Genomic DNA, 12,338 nt, shown 5'->3' with positions numbered 1-12,338 from the left:
CCATAGGCCCCCAGTTTGGCCCCTGATGTTTTCTGTAAGTGTTAGAAAAAATGCAGCCTGTCTCAGTTGCAGAGTTATGGGGGGAAATTTACTAAGAGGGAGTTCAATTTCACATATGAGATTGCTATGGGCAACAATCAGATACTATCGTATATAATATATATAATAGAACGACCATCTTAAGCCGTGTACACATGGCTGCGATAGGGGCTGATATCGCTGGGAATATGGTTGCTGGCAACCATATTGCCAGTGATGGGAGTGTGCCCCGGTGATAAATTGTCGGGTGCGTGCTCCCGTTTTCAGCCCCGTTCTAATCGCTGGTCGCAGGTTTCTTTTCATCAGCGACCATCTCTGGTCGCCGATGAAAAGGGGGCATTGAGCGATATATTGCTCAGTGATATATCGCCCGGCAATATATCGCCGGGCGATATATCGCCCCGTGTGTACGCACACCTTTAGTAAATTTCTGACATAAGATGTCTGACATAAGATGTGTACCCACGGTGCGATTTGGTCGCTGAGCGATTTTGGTTTAAAATCGCTCAGCAATTTATTGCTAAGCAATATATTGCTCAGTGTTCTGGCAATATCTCTCAGCAATATATTGCTCATTGTACCATTTTCATCAGCAACCAGCGATTTTGGCTGAAAATTGCAGGCTATTCTGTCTCATTCTGTCTCTACCTCATTTTGACTAGAAATCGCTGTGCAGTCTCACCAGCGATTTTTAGCCATAATCGGAGGAGCATGCTCATGCGACCAGCCCATACCTCCTAACAGTCCCTATTTTAGCGGGACAGTCCCGATTATCAGGGCCTGTCCCGCTGTCCCACCCGTGGGCAGCAGTGTCCCGCGGTGAGGGGGGGCTGTTGGGAGTCCCCCCTGTCGGCTGCTAAGCAACGGGGAATAAACACTGTGCGCATGTGCACAGCGTCTATTCCCGCAGCCAGGGGGCTGGGGGCATAGCTAGAGGCTCACAGAGCCTCTGGGCCATGCGCCCATAGCGGCAAAATGGGGGCGTGGCCTCACGGAAGAGTCGCAAGTATAGGCCATGCCACCTAAATTAGGCCACGCCCCCCAAAATTTCCGGGGCGCAGCAGCAGTGTCCCGGGGACAAGAAAGTTGGGCGAAATGCCAGCGACCGTGAAGGGCTGCCAGTGGGAGTGCGCTCCCAGGGATTTATCTCCCACAGCACATGAAATCACTGGCAATATGGCCGCTCAGCAACCATATTGCCAGCGATATGTGCTGAAATCGCTCCCATGTGTACCCAGCTTTACTCAGCTTTGCAAAGACTGGAAAAAATAATTTGATGGTTCATAAATTGCATATGAATTATGATCCATTCGCATTTCTCTTGCAAATTTCTTTCTGGATGGGCGTTGGCTATTCACTTGCAGTCGTTTTCAACTTTGCAGATCAGCGATTAGCTCTGAATCAGGCCCTATTTTCATACACTTTAGTTTGAAAGTTGTTAATTACAAGTATTTACTGTCATGATCTATGTTGTATTGTGCATTTTTTATTTCACGATATACACGGTTGCATCCATCATCTACTGTAATCTCAAGGAAAGATTATTGCAGAAAAAGTGGAGACTTTTCATGTGAATTTCATGTCATTTTCCAGAAGGTGGCAGAAAATCCCACATCTCATGTCCTAACACGTCACGGTTGCCATAGGAGCCCCAGCAACACTTAGCAAACACAGAAGCAAGTTTCCTGCTTATTGAATTCATTTAACTCCTACTTATCTGTCATATGAATGAATAAAACATTTTTCATCAACCTGTTCAATTAAAGTGTATACATCTCCTTTTAGAAACTGGCTCTAATGTACACTTAACTTTTACTTTAATTAAGTACATTAAACACTCAATTAATAAAAAAATAGGAATATCTGTTATAAAAGGTAGTAACTATAGGTCCATACACACTGGGCGACTATGGCCAGCGTGTATGGACAGCAATGATAGCAGTCATCACTGGGGGGAAAGCCGCTCAGTGCATACACACTGAGCGACTTTCCCCCTGCCCGGTGCTGATGGAGGGGGAGGACGGCGTTGCATAGCGGAGCGCTACACAAAGCCGTCCTGAAAGCCGCTCATCTGCTGGTATAACCAGCAGATGAGCGGCTTTCCCGGCAATGTTGCGGAAGCCGCAGCAGCGCTCGCCGCTCATCGCTGGGGCGTACACACTGTGCGAATGTAAGATGAAAGCCGCTCAAACCTGCTGTTTTGAGCGACTTTCAGCTCAAAGTTGCGCAGTGTGTATGGGCCTTAAGTATGCAATACAGCAAAGCATCTCAGGAACAGCACTGATAATAGTCAGCAGATCCTTTTACCACTAATGAATTGCTAACAAGGGGGGTGGTAATTAGGGTCAAGCTTGATGTCAGATTTGTCTGACGTTAACCCCTTTTTTAAATCTGAAACTAAAATTGAGCCTTTTGCCAGTGAATGCTGGTATTGCAGTGTATGCTGGTATTGCAGTGTATGCTGGTATTCTGCTCTTTGCTCCTTATAAAAAAAATAAAAATGTTATTCAACAAATTCCATTAAAACAAAATGATTGTGGAATTTAGATTCTTGCCCAGTGGAACCTATTACATTGTGTTTCTGAGACATAACTATAACACAAACAGTAACTGTTTAAGATTATAGGTCTGTGGAAATGTTCTTAATGTTTTCTCTATATTCAGTCAGGTTTGGGCATATTTGTATGTGTTTATTGTTCTTAGCAACAACAGATGAGCTCAATGCTGTGTGGAAAAAACTACACTGCTGATCTGTTACTGTATCTCAGAGAGATGAAAATAAATACATTTGCTTGGAATACAAATGTTCAGGCCATCCACCCTGAAAGTGGGCTTCAAGCAGGGCCGGACTGGCCATCTGGCAAATGCCAGAATGGCCGATGGCCTTGTGGGCTAATTTTTTGTAAAGTAGCACCGCTGATGCCTCCTGGCCTACATTGTGCGCTGTTTTGGAAGAAAAATGGGATATAGATAAAAAAGGCGCAAAGGTGGAGATACTTGAGAGTATGAGTTCGAGTTCCTTCCTTTTCAGGGCGGAGTTATTTTCTCAAGCCAGATACGGGTTAACAGACCATGATGAGACGTGAAACATAAAAATAAAAATAAACACAATTACAATAAATCTTTGTGTAAGTGTCTCTTAATATAAACCCCCTATCGGGTGATGTCATTAATATGCAAGACGAATTTGATTCCGCGGGGCGTAACAAAACTCACGTTGGATTGTGATGGTACTCCTCTTATCAAGGTTTCTTTTGGTGTAGCCTTGGAGGAAATCAACTTCTAAACATCGATGAAGGTTTTACACATATGGGAAGATGGCACGATGGACTTGCACGTGTTCCAAAAAAAAGAAGGAAAAACCGTGTCTAGAACTGTGATGTGGCCTTATATGATAAAGAAAGTGGGCAGCTAGACAAAAATGGTGTATTTTGACAGCATACCTCACTTACATGTGAAATAGTGGAGAAACATATATAAAGGTTTCTTTGGTGTTGAAAAGAAGCGGGCGTACCCTTACTCACGATGTGAACTGTGATTTTAAAACCTATCAAGGTTTCTTTATATATGTCTTTTTCTCCTTAAATGTGAGTGAGTGATCTCAAGGAGTGTCTCACTGGATTCAGATAACTCCAGTCCCCAGCAGATATAAAATATAGATAGGTTTGAAAATCACAGTTCACATCGTGAGTAAGGGTACGCCCGCTTCTTTTCAACACCAAAGAAACCTTTATATATGTTTCTCCACTATTTCACATGTAAGTGAGGTATGCTGTCAAAATACACCATTTTTGTCTAGCTGCCCACTTTCTTTATCATATAAGACCACATCACAGTTCTAGACACGGTTTTTCCTTCTTTTTTTTGGAACACGTGCAAGTCTATCGTGCCATCTTCCCATATGTGGAAAACCTTCATCGATGTTTAGAAGTTGATTTCCCCGAGGCTACACCAAAAGAAACCTTGATAAGAGGAGTACCATCACAATCCAACGTGAGTTTTGGTACGCCCCGCGGAATCAAATTCGTCTTGCATATTAATGACATCACCCGATAGGGGGTTTATATTAAGAGACACTTACACAAAGATTTATTGTAATTGTGTTTATTTTTATTTTTATGTTTCACGTCTCATCATGGTCTGTTAACCCGTATCCGGCTTGAGAAAATAAATCCGCCCTGAAAAGGAAGGAACTCGAACTCATACTCTCAAGTATCTCCACCTTTGCGCCTTTTTTATCTATATCCCATTTTTCTTCCAAAATGTCTATATTGTTGAAGTAAGGGTGTATCTTCAGGGATTGTGATTTTTTGGGCAGCACTTCGCCACGTATTTCCTGTCATCTTCTTGTTCATTGTGCGCTGCACCGCCGCACTGACGTCAGCTACTGACGGACCAGCGGCATATACAAGCAGGAAGCCGCCTGGTCCCTGCATTCAGCATGCGTTCCCGGCACCGACGTCTCCCTTAGCAGGGGGAGCACTACTACAGTACCTCTCTGTTAAAGTTTCTGAAAGCAAGGGAGAAGTCCAGCCTGTGGAGATCTCCAGCCTGTGAAGGTCCTGATCCAGGTCAGTGTAGCTATCCCCTTTCCCCAGAATACTAACCCACATCTAACTAACACCCCACTTTTTCCAGCCCAGTAGTCCCCCACCACCCCAGTGTCAGCTGTTACCTAGTCCCCTGCCCTCCCCAATCAGCCAACTTACCCCATCCCATCCCACTGCCCCCCTCCACCTTACCCCCAGCCTGCACCAGTACAGTACAGACACTGCCCCTCAGACATATTTACCTGGCACTGTGGGCATATGTACCTGGCACTGTGGGGCATATGTATATGGCACTGTGGGGCATATGTATCTGGCACTGTGGGGCATGTGTATCTGGCAATGTGTAATGGACATAATGGTGTGTTCCATAATGTGTAATGGGCATTACGGTGTGTTCCATAATGTGTAATGCCTCCTTTTTGTGATGCCACACCTCCTTTCCATGAGGCCACACACCCTTTTTTACGGCACGCCTTCGCCACGCAAGGGTCATGCCTGCTACAGGAGGGCCTGTGTGCTCAAAATGCCAGGGCAGATTTCTGGTCCCAGTCTGGCCCTGGCTTCAGGCCATCCGTCCTGAAAGTGGACTTCAGGCCATCCTCCCTGAAAGTGGACTTCAGGCTATCCTCCCTGAAAGTGGAGATCATGCCATCCTCCCTGAAAGTGGAGATCATGCCATCCTCCCTGAAAGTGGAGATCATGCCATCCTCCCTGAAAGTGGACTTCAGGCCATGTTCCCTGAAAGTGGACTTCAGCCCATCCTCCCTGAAAGTGGACTTCAGGACATCCTGTCTAAAAGTGGACTTCAGGCCATGTTCCCTGAAAGTAGACTTCAGGCCATCCTTCCTGAAAGTAGACTTCAGGCCATCCTGTCTAAAAGTGGACTTCAGCCCATCCTGTCTAAAAGTGGACTTCAAGCCTCCTACCATTTTTACTGTCTGTACCTACCCAGTTTGTTTTATCCCTATTTCCAACTGTAAAGTACAACAGAACTTGCTGCGCTGTATAAGAAACTGTTCATAAATCAATAAAATCCTTCCTAAAGTGTAATTAAGGTGCCCATACACTAAAGCGAGAGTGATTTGGTCACTTTATCATGTGATTGTTGCGATAAATCGCATGAAAAAGCATCCAAATCACATGTGAGTGACATCAATGCGCTGCACTGTACAGAATGCATTGAATCGGAGCCTGCGAGTCGCATCAGCAGGAGAGATATGTCGACTCGCGGCCAAGCCATGTTTTCACACTTAGTAATGAGCTCCCGGCATTCTGACCGGTGAATAGTTCCAGACATTCACCAATCTGTGTGGGTACCTCTCAGGAACAACTGGGGAACATCCTCTACAGATCTGATGTGTGACGTGTCCTTAAGGTGCGTACCCACGGTAATGTAGGGTACACACCAGGACGATCACCGTTGTCCACGACCGATAGACGACCATGGAACGATTTCCCTTGGACTTCCCGGGAGCTCCCAGGCAGTCCCCAACAAACGATTAGCAAAAATTGTGTTTTTTTTGCGGAACGATCTCGATCCGATCCCGATGCGCCCGTGATGGTCGTTAAGACGGTCGGATCGCTGGTTTTTGTTTTTTTGCAAGAACACATGCGACCGTCGTCAGATTGGCCTTTGAAATTTGAATGAAGAGGCTGGACTAGCAGAGGGGGATAGGAATAGCAGCAGCCATTTTAAACCAGTGTATTTCTGCTTTGTTACTAGTGAGGCTTGGTTTATACCTGCTGAACGCTGGACATAGCTATTTACACATTACTTTGTTTTGCCTGCCATTACAAAGTGTCTTTTAACCCTGCACTATGGAGAATGCAGTGATGGGTAGTCACCAGCAACATTACCTGCTCTATTATGCAGTGCTGAAGCTCAGGCGTCAGAGGGCCCAGCGCAGGAGAGAAAGATCATGCTGGACAAAGCAGTGGCTACTGCAGCGTCAGACTCGTTCGCACATGCCACTGCTCAGGGACATCAGGGAAAATAACCCAGACGATTTCCGGAACTTTTTGAGGATGGATGATGCCACATTCCCGGAATTGCTGCGTCTGGAGACTCCCCACATCGAGAAGCAGGATACCAAGTATCGCGTGGCTATCCCTGCTGAGGAACGGCTAGTGGTAACCCTGAGGTTTCTGGCGACAGGACGGTCTCTTGCTGACCTGAAGTTTGGATCCCTCATCTCCCCGCAAGCTTTGGGCCTCATCATCCCGGAGACCTGCAAAGCCATTGTGAAGGTGCTGCAGTACCAGTATTGCAAGGTAAGGATGAAAAATACACCGTACACTTTATTGTGCAAACAAAATTTTTTTATTTATAATTTAGACCTAGGACAGAAACAGGTTTTTTAGGCCTTTCATATGTAAAACATGTAAAATAGTAAATAGATTTATTGTGTCAACACAAATATATTATAATACCATATAAAAGATATTGTACAAAAACACACACTATATATAAACATTTAAGTATGTATGACCCAGTTTAAACTTTCCCAATAAGTACGGGCTACTGTGTGGCAGAGGATGTCTGCCGCAGATATGTAAAGGTTGCAGCCCACATGGCGCATGGTGCAGATGCAATGGTCCCGGCCCCATTGATGTGCGCCATAAGCCATGTGAGCAGTGGCCATCACATACCTGCAGCTGAGACCATGTCGATGGTAAATGATAAAATAGCCTATTTTTTAAGACAGATCCTCAAAAACAGGAGACTCCGGATCTTCTATCAGTAAAGAACTGTAGAATTGACGGTACTGGGAGGGTTGAGAAGGCTGTGTAGGTGTTGACTGGGTATGTGTTGGAATTGTGCTCGACTGGCCTGGTACGGTGGCAGGCGGAGTAGGCACTGGTGATTCTAATGACAGTGGTGTGCACTACCCATGCCAACCATTTTAGTGCCACTGTTGAGATACCCTAAACTGCCATTATACACCAACACCATGCATAACTTTTCAAAAGTAAGTTGCTGGTTCGGAGCCATGTTGCGAACACACTCTGCCACATAAGTGAAGTAGTTGTCATGTTTGTCCGGGTTTCTTTGCAGGACTCGCTGTGCCCGCATCATAAATTCTTCATGTGCTGCTGCTTCTCCTTTTTTTCCTTTGCCACGCATTTTTTTGGCACGGGGGAGTGGTGGAGTGGGTTCCAGGGTGGGTGGTGGAGTGCGTGCCGGAGTAGGAGCTTCGCTCGATGTGCATGCATTATCTGATAGGACAGACAGGTCTGGGGTTGCAGGTGGGTAGTCACCAAGCTGTAAAAAAATTGAACATGTTTACTAATCAATTCTATTTACTTCTAATTTCAGTTCCCTAACAGCGTGAATGAATGGAAAGTCATCGCAGAGGAGTTTGAACAGCGATGGAACTTTCCAAATTGCGGTGGAGCCATTGATGTCCGCATAGCCCAGCCTATCAATAGTGGTTCCTACTACTTTAATTACAAGGGCTATTTTAGCATTGTACTAATGGCTGTGGTTAATGCGAACTATGAGTTTATCTTCCTGGATGTAGGAAGGAATGGCCGTGCATCGGATGGTGGCACTTTCAAGGACACAAAGTTCTACGAAAGGCTCATAGCGAACACCCTTCACTTGCCGTCTGTCCAGGAAACTAAACAGGGGCTTAACTTTGTGTTTGTGGCAGACGAGGCTTTTGGCCTGCACGAGCATGTCATGAAGCCATATGCGCAAAGGGGCCTGAACCATGACAAAAGGATCTTTAACTACAGGCTATCCAGGGCACGGCGTGTTGTGGAAAATGCTTTTGGCATCCTGGCAAGCCGGTTTCGCATTTTCCACACTGCCATTAACCTGAGGGTGGACAAAATTGACTGGGTTGTCACGGCGTGCTGTGTCCTGCACAATTTGCTCTGCAGAAAAGCCACACAGCAAAGGGCTACAGGCACAGCACTCCAAGAAGACCAAGATCTGCCAGAGGAGGTAGTGCAGATATCCTCCTTGCAAACCCCAACACAACACTTCACAGGGAGTGCACGTGCCAAACAGGTGAGGGAAGAGTATATGGCCTACTTTAATGGGGAGGGGGCTGTGGATTGGCAGGAGGAATCAATTAGATAGCCCAAAAAATAGACTCACCGATGCAGACTGCGAATTATCCTCCTCCTGCGCAGTGACTTCTTGGTTTTCGTGTTCGACCATCAGGACTACTCCTGTCCTCATCAACTCCTGGCTGAGGGTGAACGTCAACCTGTCGTAGTACCAGAGCGATGTTTGATACATCTCGTCGACTCCAGCACCAGACTTCTTTGCAGCCTCCACCTTCTTGTGTTCCTTTAAGAAAACCGTGCGCATATTCTGGATGCGTTTCCGCACCCATTCTACATTGGCCTCTGGATGAAATGGGAGACTGTAGCGAGACAAGTCCTCCAAGGCTTGGTTTCTTTTCATTTTGTTCGAATACTCTTTGGACTTTGTTCGCCACAGGCATTCATGGGAACGATACTTCTCGATAAACCCTTCTAAAAATTCTTGTTCTTTTGCGTTGGACATTGGGACTGTAAAAAGATAAAACCATTTTAGTTGTTATATAGTTATATCCATGTTTTGTTTCATATTTAAATTTTTATAGTTATAGTTACCAGTTTACCTAGTTCTTATGTTTTAAGTATTTAAAATGTTAATAAACTTTTATGAAAACCACTATACATTTTATTGTGCAGATTGCTATTCACACACACAGGTGAATGGGGCCTAGCAGAGAGGAGTGCATGGAATACTGCAATGGTGGACAATGGTTATATATATACACACACACATGGGGCCCACCCGAGCAAACAGTGACATGGTCGGGTGCACGGTTGCCAAACCAGTGCTCTATACACACTATATACATTGGTGGCAACAGTGGGCATGCATAGGAGAGCATTGGGAGTGCAAACATACCAGGTTGTTGTTCTGGGAGATGAGACAAGAAGGAGAGTCCACATAGCAAACAGCACTGTTTGCTATGTGGAAAAACATGGCGCCGGGGGGAGTGTTTAGGAATAGGCTGGATCAAACGACGGACGCACCGACGGACGACCAAACGAGTGGCGTGTACGCGCATCGGATCGGAATCGGATCAAATAAATGACAAAAATGCACAAAAGTACATACAATCTGCATACAACCGGTCGGAATTGGATCTAAATTGACAAAATCGGGCCCTAGTCGTCCTGGTGTGTACCCAGTATTAGTGCAAAATCTAGCACACTATCTAGCTAGCTTCGAATAGCATGCTAGATAGTGCACTATATCTTACCGTGTGTACGCACTATCCGACATACGATGCGCGCTCCCGCCGGTCGTCTGGGAGGGAGCTGCTCGGGTGAGCATGCAACTCAATCTGTCTAGAAAGCATAAGATAGCATGGTGTAGTACAGCTGTGTTGTCATATCGTATATGATATTTTATGCACATTGTACGTTATTTTAAGCACAAATCTTATGCTTTTGACCACTGGGACTTTCCTGGGAAATCGTATACAATATCATACGGAACATAAATCGTACCATGGGTACGCACCTATACATGTGCAGCTGTCAGGGAAAAAGCCAGTTAGAGTAAATTGTATTGGACTTGGGAGCAAATAACCAAATCTTCAGCCTCATTTGTTATTTTCTAATATACTAAACTTTGCTTGTTCTGATACACAATTTCTGTGACATCATTATAAACCTTTACATAACAATTTTGATATTGTTAGTGTGTTTCATATGGCAAACTGTCTCCAAAATGCTTGTTGGCTCCAATTCAAATTATGTTACCAATATTTCTAACATTAAAAATGTAAAGTAATGATGGTACTTGTTTCCTAGCACGATGCCAGTCGTGGTAGATTGCATACCTTAAGTTAAGGTAGCTTAAGGTATGCGATGGACGCGATTTTCTGTCAATTAAGTGTTTTTATTGCCGGCAAGGAGAAAATCGCATTGATCGCGTCCATCGCATGCCATTATAATGTGGATAGTGGGGGTATGAAAAGGTCGGAGGACGCGTACCACCGCCCCTCGCGGACTCGCTGCGCTCGCCACCCTGGGTTGGCGTTCATCGTGGGGCGGCGTTAACAATGGGGGGGGGGGGGGTATGCAATTAAAATTAAAATTGGGGTTTCGGGGGCTTTTTACATTGGCCCCAATGTAAAATTGGGTCTCAGGGACCATTTTACATTGATTCCAATGTAAAAATCGTGTCGATCGCATCGCATGCGATTTGGTTGCATGCAATGCGATCGACGCAATTTTTTAGGTCCCGATGCTTGAGATAAAAATCGCTGGCGCCATGCTAGAAAACAAGTACCGTAATGATAATTTCATATACTTTGGAGGTTATTTAGTAAAAACGTCAGTTTTGGTTATATCTAAATAAATTAGCAGGTAATGCTTGAATGGATTATTCAGTCCTAATAAAGCTTGTTCAAAACTATGTAATGCTGAATCTCCAACAATTACAAGGAGCAGGAGCCTGATAGCGTTATATATCAGATACATAGATAATAAATATATAAATCATACATGCCGACTTTTTTAAACTCCTCTCAGGGGGCGGGGGTGAGGCTGATGTCACAAGCTCCGCCCCCATGACAGGCAGCCGCATTAATTATCGGGTCCATGGATGGGGGGAGGGGTTAAAATGCCACGATTCGCGTCATTTTAGCCCCGCTCCCTCCCCACGGACCCGCAAAATTCTGACATTTTTACCGCGGGGAAGGGGGGAGCAGGGGCTGTTGCTACAATGCGGGAGACTTGCCCACCTTCCTGGGGGGCTGGGAGGGGGACCCGGTTTGCGAGACCCTTTTGGCCATTCCTGGAGGGTAGGCAAGAATGATATAAATTGTGTGCTGTAATTGTTGATGGTTCATATCTAAGTATGCCTGTAATCCAGCCTTTTTTTAATTGAGTTTAGATTAAAAACGTATGCTTAAAACTTGATTTATTTGGTGTGCTGGCATATTTGTCCTGTTGCCCTGTACATCATCTATGTATTGTCAGGCGCTGAGAAATCCATGCAGTGCTATATAAATAAATAACAATAATAGCAGATAATGCAGCTGCTATCCTTGTTATATGTTGCACATGAGCTGTGGTTGCAACCTAGAATGCATAGCTATTACTACTGGTGGTTACACCTATGTTTCTTTTAAATTACTAGTAAGTCTCCTACTACAGTTTTTATGATTCTCGTTTGTTTTGTGTGTAATGACCTGACTCAGTATATACACTAAATACAGTACTTGTGTAAATGTTAACCTCTGTACACCAATGCTCCAGTGCTTGTTCTTAATGAGGCCTTACATAGCTGTACACCCAACTATGAAATCTGACCCTGCCCTTAATTGCAAAAGCCACCCAGGACTCTAATCACATACAAGTAGACTATACTGTATTCTTTGTACACACAGTCTAAGTATTAAAGATAAGGTATTCCCTAAACAGCAGTTCTCAAACTGTGGGTCCCGGCCACCTCAGCATGGGGTCACGACTCCATGTTGCTGACCATCAGATTAGTGTGTCTGTAGAGGAAGGGACAGGGGATAACTCATTAAGTAAACACCCTCTGCTTCCCTTTTTCATCCCCCTTTTCCATCCCCTCACTACCCACTGCCTCCCTGTCACAATAGCAGTCACTTTACTTCACTGACCACACATGTGGCGGCCATTCTGTGGTAAATTGCTGGGGTCTTGTAATAATTTTTATTGTCTGACGGGGTCCCAGAGCAAAATAGTTTGAGAATCCCTGCC

At 45.0% G+C, this 12,338-nt stretch overlaps 1 protein-coding gene across 1 annotated transcript; it reads right to left on the bottom strand.

The window, feature by feature from the left end:
• Positions 1 to 7,083: 7,083 nt before the first annotated feature.
• LOC146072554 (uncharacterized) lies at positions 7,084 to 9,530 on the bottom strand. Its single transcript, XM_083179771.1, has 2 exons — positions 8,695 to 9,530; positions 7,084 to 7,851 (listed from the first exon to the last, which is right to left on the bottom strand). The coding sequence occupies exons 1-2, from the start codon at positions 9,106 to 9,108 to the stop codon at positions 7,456 to 7,458; spliced, it is 810 nt and encodes a 269-aa protein (XP_083035897.1). The 5' UTR covers positions 9,109 to 9,530; the 3' UTR covers positions 7,084 to 7,455.
• Positions 9,531 to 12,338: the final 2,808 nt, after the last annotated feature.

This window comes from Crinia signifera, chromosome 4 (genome assembly GCF_055691185.1).
Source record: "Crinia signifera chromosome 4, ASM5569118v1, whole genome shotgun sequence".
Lineage (NCBI taxonomy): Eukaryota > Metazoa > Chordata > Amphibia > Anura > Myobatrachidae > Crinia > Crinia signifera.
This window is presented reverse-complemented; position numbering and strand designations above follow the sequence as displayed.

What these genes read in the sequence shown, in the direction of transcription:
- LOC146072554 (XM_083179771.1), bottom strand. Translation starts at nt 9,108, where the DNA reads ATGTCCAACGCAAAAGAACAAGAATTTTTAGAAGGGTTTATCGAGAAG. An exon ending in ATAATTCGCAGTCTGCATCG is followed by an intron (nt 7,852 to 8,694) that starts GTGAGTCTATTT and finishes ATTTTTTTACAG; the next exon opens with CTTGGTGACTACCCACCTGC.